Genomic DNA, 13,579 nt, shown 5'->3' on the forward strand with positions numbered 1-13,579 from the left:
TAAAAAAGGTATCATCTTATTTTCTTTTCCATGTTTTATTTTGTTTGATTTCTATTGATAACCTTAAGAGTGGACTAACAGGGCTACCACACCTCTCTATTTAACATGTAGAACCCCAAAGAGTAGCAACATTCCATGTAGAATCCCAAAGAGTAGCAAGATTCCATGTAGAACCCCAAAGAGTAGCAACATTCCAAGTAGAATCTCAAAGACTAGCAAGATTCCATGTAGAAGAAGGGCAACCTTCGAAAGCTAATCAAGAAATGTATTAAGTTATGTCCAATAAAAAAGGTATCATCTTATTTTCTTTTCCATGTTTTATTTTGTTTGATTTCTATTGATAACCTTTAAGAGTGGCTACCACACCTCTCTATCCCTAATACAAAATACATGCTCTGTATCAAAAAGTATGTGTCCTTGTCCTCCAAGCATTGTCGAGATGCTGCCATTCTCAACTACCAACAAATGATGCCTGACTCATTCATTATTCCATAGCCCTCCTTCTCGGCTGTCAGCTCCGCCCCCTTTCCTTGCAGGTAAACGCTACCCTGCACTCGCTCATTGGCCCGTTCTCGGACATTTCCGACGCCCTATTGGTGCGCTCACCTGTCGTTTTCGAACGAAAGGTTTCTGCCCTCGCCCGGGGGGGGTTCAGTCTACACCGCCTTTCGAGCTCCGATTGGCGGCGCGCTCCCCACCTGAGGAGCGCTGGTTGCACGCGCGCCGCCGGTTGCCTAGGCGACGCGGGCGGTTGCCGCTCCTCTCCAGGAAGTGGAGAAAGTTTCCGGGCCCGAAGTTTATTGCGAGGCCGAGGCTGTAGCGGCGGAGCGAGAGCGAGGGGGGAGGCGGACACCAGGCCCGCGCCTTCGTTAGACAGTCGTGCCGAAGGATGAGCACCACCCTGACCCGGCGGCTTCGGCAGGCCGACGTCTCCCAGGAGAAGAAGGTGGAGGCGGAGGCCCCGGACGAGCAGGAGGACGAGGACCAGGACAGCGGCGACTGCAAGGCCATACGCCTGACCCTGATGGAAGAGGTGCTGCTGCTGGGCCTGAAGGATAAAGAGGTGAGAAGGCAGCCCGCCCCCTAACCCCCAGGTCCTTGGGACTCTGGGCAAGTCGCTTAATAAGTACCTGAATATGTGGAAACCTCGGAAGTCCCACTTCCCTTTCCCTAGTTCAGATTCTACATGGAATGTTGCCACTATTGGAGTTTCTACATGGAATGTCGCTAGTGGAGGAGTAGCCTAGTGGTTAGTGCAGTGGACTCTGATTCTAGGGAACTGGGTTCGATTCCCACTGCAGCTCCTTGTGACCCTGGGAAGTCACTTAACCCTCCATTGCCCCTGGTACAAAATAAGTACCTGAATATATGTAAACCGCTTTGAACATAGTTGCTAAACTCTCCGAAGTCCCAGTTCCCTTTCCCTATTTCAGATTCTACATGGAATGTCGCTAGTGGAAGAGTAGCCCAGTGGTTAGTGCAGTGGACTTTGATCCTGAGGAACTGAGTTCGATTCCCACTGCAGCTCCTTGTGACCCTGGGAAGTCACTTAACCCTCCATTGCCCCTGGTACAAAATAAGTACCTGAATATATGTAAACCGCTTTGAACATAGTTGCTAAACTCTCCGAAGTCCCAGTTCCCTTTCCCTATTTCAGATTCTACATGGAATGTCGCTAGTGGAAGAGTAGCCCAGTGGTTAGTGCAGTGGACTTTGATCCTGAGGAACTGAGTTCGATTCCCACTGCAGCTCCTTGTGACCCTGGGAAGTCACTTAACCCTCCATTGCCCCTGGTACAAAATAAGTACCTGAATATATGTAAACCGCTTTGAACATAGTTGCTAAACTCTCCGAAGTCCCAGTTCCCTTTCCCTATTTCAGATTCTACATGGAATGTCGCTAGTGGAAGAGTAGCCCAGTGGTTAGTGCAGTGGACTTTGATCCTGAGGAACTGAGTTCGATTCCCACTGCAGCTCCTTGTGACCCTGGGAAGTCACTTAACCCTCCATTGCCCCTGGTACAAAATAAGTACCTGAATATATGTAAACCGCTTTGAACATAGTTGCTAAACTCTCCGAAGTCCCAGTTCCCTTTCCCTATTTCAGATTCTACATGGAATGTCGCTAGTGGAAGAGTAGCCCAGTGGTTAGTGCAGTGGACTTTGATCCTGAGGAACTGAGTTCGATTCCCACTGCAGCTCCTTGTGACCCTGGGAAGTCACTTAACCCTCCATTGCCCCTGGTACAAAATAAGTACCTGAATATATGTAAACCGCTTTGAACATAGTTGCTAAACTCTCCGAAGTCCCAGTTCCCTTTCCCTATTTCAGATTCTACATGGAATGTCGCTAGTGGAAGAGTAGCCCAGTGGTTAGTGCAGTGGACTTTGATCCTGAGGAACTGAGTTCGATTCCCACTGCAGCTCCTTGTGACCCTGGGAAGTCACTTAACCCTCCATTGCCCCTGGTACAAAATAAGTACCTGAATATATGTAAACCGCTTTGAACATAGTTGCTAAACTCTCCGAAGTCCCAGTTCCCTTTCCCTATTTCAGATTCTACATGGAATGTCGCTAGTGGAAGAGTAGCCCAGTGGTTAGTGCAGTGGACTTTGATCCTGAGGAACTGAGTTCGATTCCCACTGCAGCTCCTTGTGACCCTGGGAAGTCACTTAACCCTCCATTGCCCCTGGTACAAAATAAGTACCTGAATATATGTAAACCGCTTTGAACATAGTTGCTAAACTCTCCGAAGTCCCAGTTCCCTTTCCCTATTTCAGATTCTACATGGAATGTCGCTAGTGGAAGAGTAGCCCAGTGGTTAGTGCAGTGGACTTTGATCCTGAGGAACTGAGTTCGATTCCCACTGCAGCTCCTTGTGACCCTGGGAAGTCACTTAACCCTCCATTGCCCCTGGTACAAAATAAGTACCTGAATATATGTAAACCGCTTTGAACATAGTTGCTAAACTCTCCGAAGTCCCAGTTCCCTTTCCCTAGTTCAGATTCTACATGGAATGTTGCCACTATTGGAGTTTCTACATGGAATGTTGCTAGTGGAGGAGTAGCCTAGTGGGGAACTGGGTTCAATGCCCACTGCAGCTCCTTGTGACTCTGGGCAAGTCACTTAACCCTCCATTGCCCCTGGTACAAAATAAGTACCTGAATAAATGTAAACCACTTTGAATGTAGTTGCTAAACTCTCCCAAGTCCCACTTCCCTTTCCCTATTTCAGATTCTAGATGGAATGTTGCCACTATTGGAGATTCTACATGGAATGTTGCCACTATTGGAGATTCTACATGGAATGTTGCCACTATTGGAGATTCTACATGGAATGTTGCTATTCCACTAGCAACATTCCATGTAGAAGGCTGCGCAGGCTTCTGTTTCTGTGAGTCTGAGTGCAGGACGTCAGACTCACAGAAACAGAAGCCTGCGCAGCAAGGGCAGGCTTCTACATGGACTGCTGCTAGTGGAGGAGTAGCCTAGTGGTTAGTGCAGTGGACTCTGATTCTAGGGAACTGGGTTCGATTCCCACTGCAGCTCCTTGTGACCCTGGGAAGTCACTTAACCCTCCATTGCCCCTGGTACAAAATAAGTACCTGAATATATGTAAACCGCTTTGAACATAGTTGCTAAACTCTCCGAAGTCCCAGTTCCCTTTCCCTATTTCAGATTCTACATGGAATGTCGCTAGTGGAAGAGTAGCCCAGTGGTTAGTGCAGTGGACTTTGATCCTGAGGAACTGAGTTCGATTCCCACTGCAGCTCCTTGTGACCCTGGGAAGTCACTTAACCCTCCATTGCCCCTGGTACAAAATAAGTACCTGAATATATGTAAACCGCTTTGAACATAGTTGCTAAACTCTCCGAAGTCCCAGTTCCCTTTCCCTATTTCAGATTCTACATGGAATGTCGCTAGTGGAAGAGTAGCCCAGTGGTTAGTGCAGTGGACTTTGATCCTGAGGAACTGAGTTCGATTCCCACTGCAGCTCCTTGTGACCCTGGGAAGTCACTTAACCCTCCATTGCCCCTGGTACAAAATAAGTACCTGAATATATGTAAACCGCTTTGAACATAGTTGCTAAACTCTCCGAAGTCCCAGTTCCCTTTCCCTATTTCAGATTCTACATGGAATGTCGCTAGTGGAAGAGTAGCCCAGTGGTTAGTGCAGTGGACTTTGATCCTGAGGAACTGAGTTCGATTCCCACTGCAGCTCCTTGTGACCCTGGGAAGTCACTTAACCCTCCATTGCCCCTGGTACAAAATAAGTACCTGAATATATGTAAACCGCTTTGAACATAGTTGCTAAACTCTCCGAAGTCCCAGTTCCCTTTCCCTATTTCAGATTCTACATGGAATGTCGCTAGTGGAAGAGTAGCCCAGTGGTTAGTGCAGTGGACTTTGATCCTGAGGAACTGAGTTCGATTCCCACTGCAGCTCCTTGTGACCCTGGGAAGTCACTTAACCCTCCATTGCCCCTGGTACAAAATAAGTACCTGAATATATGTAAACCGCTTTGAACATAGTTGCTAAACTCTCCGAAGTCCCAGTTCCCTTTCCCTATTTCAGATTCTACATGGAATGTCGCTAGTGGAAGAGTAGCCCAGTGGTTAGTGCAGTGGACTTTGATCCTGAGGAACTGAGTTCGATTCCCACTGCAGCTCCTTGTGACCCTGGGAAGTCACTTAACCCTCCATTGCCCCTGGTACAAAATAAGTACCTGAATATATGTAAACCGCTTTGAACATAGTTGCTAAACTCTCCGAAGTCCCAGTTCCCTTTCCCTATTTCAGATTCTACATGGAATGTCGCTAGTGGAAGAGTAGCCCAGTGGTTAGTGCAGTGGACTTTGATCCTGAGGAACTGAGTTCGATTCCCACTGCAGCTCCTTGTGACCCTGGGAAGTCACTTAACCCTCCATTGCCCCTGGTACAAAATAAGTACCTGAATATATGTAAACCGCTTTGAACATAGTTGCTAAACTCTCCGAAGTCCCAGTTCCCTTTCCCTATTTCAGATTCTACATGGAATGTCGCTAGTGGAAGAGTAGCCCAGTGGTTAGTGCAGTGGACTTTGATCCTGAGGAACTGAGTTCGATTCCCACTGCAGCTCCTTGTGACCCTGGGAAGTCACTTAACCCTCCATTGCCCCTGGTACAAAATAAGTACCTGAATATATGTAAACCGCTTTGAACATAGTTGCTAAACTCTCCGAAGTCCCAGTTCCCTTTCCCTATTTCAGATTCTACATGGAATGTCGCTAGTGGAAGAGTAGCCCAGTGGTTAGTGCAGTGGACTTTGATCCTGAGGAACTGAGTTCGATTCCCACTGCAGCTCCTTGTGACCCTGGGAAGTCACTTAACCCTCCATTGCCCCTGGTACAAAATAAGTACCTGAATATATGTAAACCGCTTTGAACATAGTTGCTAAACTCTCCGAAGTCCCAGTTCCCTTTCCCTATTTCAGATTCTACATGGAATGTCGCTAGTGGAAGAGTAGCCCAGTGGTTAGTGCAGTGGACTTTGATCCTGAGGAACTGAGTTCGATTCCCACTGCAGCTCCTTGTGACCCTGGGAAGTCACTTAACCCTCCATTGCCCCTGGTACAAAATAAGTACCTGAATATATGTAAACCGCTTTGAACATAGTTGCTAAACTCTCCGAAGTCCCAGTTCCCTTTCCCTATTTCAGATTCTACAGGGAATGTTGCTAGTGGAGGAGTAGCCTAGTGGGGAACTGGGTTCAATGCCCACTGCAGCTCCTTGTGACTCTGGGCAAGTCACTTAACCCTCCATTGCCCCTGGTACAAAATAAGTACCTGTATATATGTAAACCGCTTTGAATGTAGTTGCTAAACTCTCCGAAGTCCCAGTTCCCTTTCCCAGATTCTAGATGGAATGTTGCTACTATTGGAGATTCTACATGGAATGTTGCTACTATTGGAGATTCTACATGGAATGTTGCTATTCCACTAGCAACATTCCATGTAGAACGCTGCGCAGGCTTCTGTTTCTGTGAGTCTGAGTGCAGGACGTCAGACTCACAGAAACAGAACCCTGCACAGCAAGTGCAGGCTTCTACATGGACTGCTGCCAGTGGAGGAGTAGCCTAGTGGTTAGTGCAGTGGACTTTGATCCTGGGGAACTGAGCTCAATTCCCACTGCAGCTCCTTGTGACTCTGGGCAAGTCACTTAACCCTCCATTGCCCCTGGTACAAAATAAGTACCTGAATATATGTAAACCGCTTTCAATGTAGTTGCTAAACTCTCCGAAGTCCCAGTTCCCTTTCCCTATTTCAGATTCTACATGGAATGTCGCTAGTGGAAGAGTAGCCCAGTGGTTAGTGCAGTGGACTTTGATCCTGAGGAACTGAGTTCGATTCCCACTGCAGCTCCTTGTGACCCTGGGAAGTCACTTAACCCTCCATTGCCCCTGGTACAAAATAAGTACCTGAATATATGTAAACCGCTTTGAATGTAGTTGCTAAACTCTCCGAAGTCCCAGTTCCCTTTCCCTATTTCAGATTCTACATGGAATGTCGCTAGTGGAAGAGTAGCCCAGTGGTTAGTGCAGTGGACTTTGATCCTGAGGAACTGAGTTCGATTCCCACTGCAGCTCCTTGTGACCCTGGGAAGTCACTTAACCCTCCATTGCCCCTGGTACAAAATAAGTACCTGAATATATGTAAACCGCTTTGAATGTAGTTGCAAAAACCTCAGAAAGGCGGTACATCAAGTCCCATTAACAAGATTCCATGCAGAATCTTAAAAAGTAGCAACATTCCATGTAGAACCCCAAAGAATAACAAGATTCCAGAATCCCAGCCTATTTCAGATTCTACATGGACTGTTGCTTCTATTTGACATTCTATATGGAATGTTGCTATTCCACTAGAAGTCGGCCCTTGCAGATCACCAATCTGGCCGCCCAGGCTTCTGTTTCTGTGAGTCTGATGTCCTACGTCAGACTCAGAGAAACAGAAGCCTGCGCAGCCTTCTACGTGGAATGTTGCTAGTGGAATAGCAACATTATCATTCCATGTAGAATCTCAAATATTTAGTTATTTAGATTTTGCTCACACCTTTTTCAGTAGTAGCTCAAGGTGAGTTCCATTCAGGTACTCTGGATATTTCTCTGTCCCAGGAGGACTCACAATCTAAGTTTGTACCTGAGGCAATGGAGGGTTAAGTGACTTGCCCAAGATCACAAGGAGCAGCAGCAGCGGGATTTGAACCGGCCACCTCTGGATTGCAAGACTGGTGCTCTAACCACTAGGCCACTCCACTATTAGTAAGCTCTTGATAGCTTGTTTTCAATTTGTATTCTCTTGTGATCTCTAGTGAGTTGGATTTTTTTTTTTTAGATTAGCAAACAATGCACTAAGCAACTATTACTAAAATGGGTTAGGGGAAGGTTTAAACATTTTTTTAACTTGGGAACAAGCCCAGTAGGTGAAGATGTGTGTACTGTGGCCCTAGAGAGAGCCCCAGAAAACAGACTGCTTCCAGTGCCTGGACCTTATCGAATGGCTGTTCCCCAGAAGAAAGGACATAGTTGATAGTCTTCACATACCAGACTAGGAAGCAGGAAGAATTTGCAGTGGCATCCTTCACCATTAAACACATATGTTGGGCTCAGTAGATCTAAAGTTGCAAACAATGGCTTATTCAGGTTACATGTACCAGCAAGGATCCCCAAGGAGTAGATCCATTCTTATTGTTTATATAGTTTGAGAAGATAAACAGTGGCTTCCCTTCTTATGCTGCTTGCATCTGAAAATCGCCTTCTCTCTCTAGGCTGCTTATATTCTTCCTACCTAGTGCAATGGTTTTTCTCTGCTAATCTTGTGTCAATAAAAAAAAACAGTGTTAACTGTGGGAGTTGTCTTGTGTTTTCAACTTTCAGAGAAACTGCTGCAGTTCCTGTTGTTTAGAAACAGATTTGTCCTTCCTTTGATATGTTGTAATGTCACTTTATTTGTTGGGTGGCTAAAACATTTCTTAGCTGTAGACTCTGCACATAGTTATGTTGTCACTCTGTCATTCCTCTGGGTCTGTGCAGCAAGTTTTTCTTGCTGGATAGGAGGAGTAAGGGTGCAAACTAAGAACTTAGGCAGTTTTGTCATTGCCCTGTTGTGTGCTGAAGGAATTCTTTGTACCTGAGAAGACATCAGGTGGAATGGCAAAAGGTTGGTGATGGAGCTCTTTGACTCTGGATCCTAGTTTTCAATACGGTCGCCAAGTGGTTCTGGCCCTTTTCAAGTCACTTGGCCACCTTTGATGAGTTTTAAAGACCAGAGAGTTTGGAACCAAGTGCTGGGAGTCCCACAGTTGCAATACTACTTAAGGTTCCTCTATTGCCCTTTTAAAAAGGCACTGTAAAGAAAAATAATGAATAGAAAATGTCTTAAATTGACAAAGCTTGATTCTTGCGCTATTTACAGCCTCTGCACCTGCACAGCACGAAACATTTGGTAAATGTTCAACCAGAAAGGTATGTAACAAGTGATCTGGTGTTACATGAAAGTCATTGTGACGTTGATTTCCTGTGGTGCCAGGCTTTACCCAGAAGATGAAAAAAATCTTTGAAGTCAATCCTGTCTTTATGCCATGCCACTTAGCCAGTTAATGTTGAATATTAGCACGGAAGCAGCTATGCTGTAGCTGGCTCCACAAACCCGAAAATGACCTAGCATTGAATTTGTGAGCATAACACCAATGGCAGTTAGGCTGAATAGCAAGCCCGTAAGCTTCACAGTGAACAGATGGGCCCTTATGCGGGGAGCGAAGGAGCTAGTGGAAATCCCAGACATAGGCACATACACGTGATACAGTGCAGCAGCCCTGTGGTTTGTGTTTTGATGTTCCTGTCGGTGTTCACATCCTTTTTTTATCTATACGTTCATCAGGGCCTAGTTTAGTAAAGGATTTTTTTCCTTTTCTTGGTGGGTTCTCCTGGCTCTATCATAGATAGATCCTGGCTCAGGATCTCACCCTGTCCATACAGCAGCAGATCCTGGTTTGCCTTTCTGTGGGCTCTTTTAGTTGGTTTGACAGCTAATGATTAACTTTTTTTTATATTTATGTCCTGGAAAGGTGTCGGGATCTAGGAGTTGCCTCTGGGCAATGCTGACAATCAGAATTTGTAAAGAGGCGGTGGCCCCACTTCCTCTTGGCTCAGCCTGACCCTTAAGTTTCCTGAATTCTTCCACCAATTATTTATTTAGATTTAGTTACCTTCAGGTAAATGAGGTATTTTCACTGTTCCTGGAGGGCTTAAGAAGTCCTTTGTGTATAGGCTTGAGTTTCACTTTTGTGATTTTTCTTACCCATCAATGACCTTTCATATCAGCCCCATGCACCTCCTTTTAAAGGAGCTTTTTATTGTAACTTTACACGTCACATTAAATGGATGTTTTATCACTCGCCAAATTTCTGCCAACCAACTAGTTACTTTACTGAGGGCAAGGAGGAGATAATGTGTTCAGCATGGGCATTTTGGAAGGAAAAGTGCAGTTTCTATTTTTACGTTCCTGCTCGTCCGATACCAATAAGTAGCTTTTGGTTGCTTTCTGATCGGAAACTTTATAACCTGTAATAAGCAATAAAGATCCTGCTCCCCCCTCCAAAACCAAAAGTAAAGCACCTGTTCATTACAGAATTACCCTCTATTTGTTCTGCCAGGTGTATGATTTGATGGCGCACTGTGGTGCGTTTGTTGAGACTGACATAGTTTTGAGAGGTTGAATCTCAAAGGATGAGCTGATTAAAGGCATGCAGTATGGATCAGTTGTGGGTCTGGGAGCAGCAAGGGGAAACCTTAGAACTGAATGAGGAATACAGGTGTGGGGTAAAACGTATAATGGAGGCAGGGTGAAGACTTGATCCTGCTGCTGTTAAAACAATGAAGTGCAGCTCACCTTTTCCTTTGCTTAAACTTTCTCCTGCGAAAGAGCTGCAGCTCTCACCCCTAGCACAGTTCCACATGCTGTTCTTGTATAGAAAAGAAGTGCAGAAATTATGGTCGCTTAATAGTTTTTCCTCAACTATGGAAAGAGGAGTGCTGGGCTTAATGTGACTGGCCCTTTCTGTCTGACTTTCTTTTCTCTCACTCTTGCTGTTAGATTTGGAAAGCCAAATAATGAAATCAAAAAGTCCAAATCCAATAAGTTTTGCTGATATGCTGCCATCTAAGAAGGCAGATTACGTACAGGGACAGTACAAGTTTCTCATTCCCGGACGCCTTGAAGTCTTTTTTTTCTTTTTTCATCCTGGGGCAATGAAAGGTGAAGCAACTTGCCCAAGGTTACAAGGAGCATCAGTAGCAGAATCGGGGTTTGAATTCTGGCTCCCTTGGTTCTTCTACTGCTCTGACCATGGAGCTACTGCTCCCACTTCACACAATTTCAGCTTTCAGAAAGTGGCAATGTAACTAGTGCAACACACAGGCAGCAAAAAACATATTGTACCTGTATAAATCTAAGCAAGGCCCTCACCTGTCGTGGTGCCCAATTCTGAGGCTTTCCTTACCTTGCACCTTGTCTATAGCTGTAGAAGAGAGGGGAAAATGAGTCTCTTAATCTTGAATGGAAAGGAAATAGGTGAGGAGTCTTGTAGTCTTCAGAGCCTGCTGTGAGCACAGGGTGTTTTGGGTAAGGAATGAGAGAGAAAACAGTGTTGCATACCTGTAGCGGGACGTCCAAAATGGGACAGAGACCATCTGTTTTTTGGGGGGGATTAGAAAATGTCTCAAATAAAACCCTCTGTCTCCTTCCTGATGAGGGACCTCTTCTATCACATTCGAACTGAGCAAAGAGATTACTTCCATCAGAATTCGTCTCTGTTCCAAAGAAGGGGCCCCTAGACGAAATTTACAGCGAAATGATGGAATAGAAATGAGACGCAACCTGTATCCACGCCTCATTATTCTCAGGACACTTGTCCGTCATCACATCTTCCTAACTCCTTTGGAAATGAGACAGTTGACCTTTGACAGGCAGCTCCATCCCCCAGGAATTGTCAAAATCCAGAATCTGTTTAACAAGCATGACCTGTCGCTTTTTGAGACCTTTGCCTTACTCCTTTGAGATTGCTGGTACTGGACAACTTGGCCTACTATACTGTGCTCTCAGTCTCCTAAGTTGAGTCTCGTAAGGCTGATACCACCTCCACTGATTGATTTGGATGTTTGTAAGGATAAGATTGCTGACACATGGCCTTTACCTATAGTTCTCAATATTATCAGCCGCTAAAGACCATATAGTTAAGTTATTGACCTTGATTATTGAGAGTCTCCTTCACTTTCTGTCCAAACAAATCTTCCCCATTACTCAGGGCATCAGCGATATATTCATAAACATCCTTGGAGTCCTGAAGCTTTGAGACACTCCTCGAATATAGGTGTCATATGCAGTACGAATTAGATGCTTAGCACAATCTTCCAAATCTCAACAGAGACAAAGGTTTCTGTACTGTTGTTGAAGATGCTTGACCTCTTTCGCTTAAGCAAAACTGATATAGCAATATTCTGCCAGCAAGCACAGAATTTGGATAACCTTCTTCCCAATAAAATCCAGCAGCTAGGTCTTTCCTGGTGGAGTATTGGAACTTCTGTACTTCCTCAGAGCAGACTCGGGTACTAGAGAGATGGGAGAGCTGCAGCTTATCATACCCCATCACTTTGATTACAACAGTCTCTTCCAAATCCTTCCATGTAAATCCAGGTGCACCTCATGAACCAGTAGTGAAATTTCCTCCTGTGGGGGGGAGAGGGGGGAGTCAAAGTACCTCAGCAACTTCGAACGGGGATCTTGTCTTGTCCTGGCTTGGCAAATCTAGAAAGCTAGCAATTTTTTACAAAAATGTTGAGTTTTATATGTCTTCCTCTAGTGAATTATACTTATTTATTTGTGACATTTATATCCCACATCCCCCAAAATTCTTGAGCCTCTGAAAGTTCATTGGTGCCAGAAGACAATCCAGAAGAAACGATATACTTGGCATTGGCAGTGAAATTGGTGGTTGAGATGAAGGAGAATCTGTCCCTTCTCTTTTGTTTAAACTAGTTTTAGAGATCTGTATTTTTTTTTTTTTTGCTTGTATCTAACTTGTCTCAGAAATTCTCTCCACAGTTCCTTTTGAAAATATGAAGGGAGTAAAGGAAGAAGACAGCCTCCCTTTTCCCTGTGACACGTATCTCCTGGCTCTGTAATCACATCTGCATCCTTATCCACAGACACTGCTGTTGGTGCAGAGGAAGCAGATAACCATGGTGCTGATGTGAGGGAGACTCCAATGACGTACTTGCGTAGAACTCCTTCCTGTCTGTGCTGAGCGAGTCTGCGTACGAGAGTAGATGTGCCTTGTGCCTAGCAATAGCACTGGGGATACCCTTGCCCTGTGAGACCTCACCTCTTTGGGAGCAGAGCTAATGAAGTCAGCAGCTGCATGTTTTCCAATGGACTGCTTCACGCCTGGCCCTTCACCCGACTTTAGACTCACTTCACAGTTTTTCATTTTTGATTTGCCATCTTTACTTTGAGCAGATGAATGATTAACGCTACTGGTACACTCCAAACGTTTTGAGGAATCTGCTTTGGGTTTCTCAGTGACTTTTTCAGTAGTTTAAGCTCTCCAGAAGCACGTTTTCTGCACCTCCAAAAACTCCCTTAATATGTACTTTCTTGTTCTCGGGAACATTTCAGCACATAAAACACAGTCCTGGGCCCAATATGTTATGTATGAAAATCCATAAGAGCTGTCTTTCGTTAACAGGTAACACATATCTCTAAATTCCAATTTCATGTTTGAAAACGAAAAATAGCAAGGTGCATAAACAGTAGTGAAATCTGACCAAACGCAACCAGTGGATAGACAAAGACTGGGCTATAACAGGAGGGATGTCTGGTGCAAGGGTGCATGGGGATTCCTTGTTTATTTTTGAACTTCGACATTCTGGTAGTGATACACAAAGGCGGTGATGTCGCCGTATGTGTGACTGTTTGGATACTAGCTATCCATGGAGAATCCCCTTTTCAGCTGTTGACTACTACTAAAAGGATTGGTTTACATATGACCCCCAGGAAAAGAATGCCGTCCTTACAAGTGCTTCAGTACCTTTTTATTGAAAGGCACTATATTACAATAGACAGTTTATTTTGGGACAAACCAGGAGCAAGACAGACTTCATATTCGTGCTTTACCTAGAGTACATAAGTATTGCCATACTGGGAAAGACCAAAGGTCCATCAAGCCCAGCATCCTGTTTCCAACAGTGGCCAATCCAGGTCACAAATACCTGGCAAGATCCCAAAAAAGTACAAAACATTTTATACTGTTCATCCCAGAAATAGTGAATTTTCCCCTAGTCTATTTAATAATGGTCTATGGACTTTTCCTTTAGGAAGCCATCCAAACCTTTCTCAAACTCCGCTAAGCTAACCGCCTTTACCACATTCTCTAGTAACGAATTCCAGAGTTTAATTACATGTTGAGTGAAGAAATATTTTCTCCTATTCGTTTTAAATTTACTACATTGTAGCTTCATCGCATGCCCCCTAGTCCTAGTATTTTTGGAAAGCG

General features: G+C 44.8%; 1 protein-coding gene across 1 annotated transcript in view; it reads left to right on the forward strand.

The window, feature by feature from the left end:
* Nucleotides 1-683: 683 nt before the first annotated feature.
* GOLPH3L (golgi phosphoprotein 3 like) overlaps nt 684-13,579 on the forward strand; it is a 36,839-nt gene continuing 23,943 nt past the window's right edge. Inside the window, exon 1 of the mRNA XM_030186999.1 lies at nt 684-1,063. Within this exon, the coding sequence (XP_030042859.1) occupies nt 890-1,063 (174 nt within the window). The 5' untranslated portion in view covers nt 684-889. The remainder of the gene's footprint in view (nt 1,064-13,579) is intronic.

Source organism: Microcaecilia unicolor, chromosome 14 (genome assembly GCF_901765095.1).
Source record: "Microcaecilia unicolor chromosome 14, aMicUni1.1, whole genome shotgun sequence".
Lineage (NCBI taxonomy): Eukaryota > Metazoa > Chordata > Amphibia > Gymnophiona > Siphonopidae > Microcaecilia > Microcaecilia unicolor.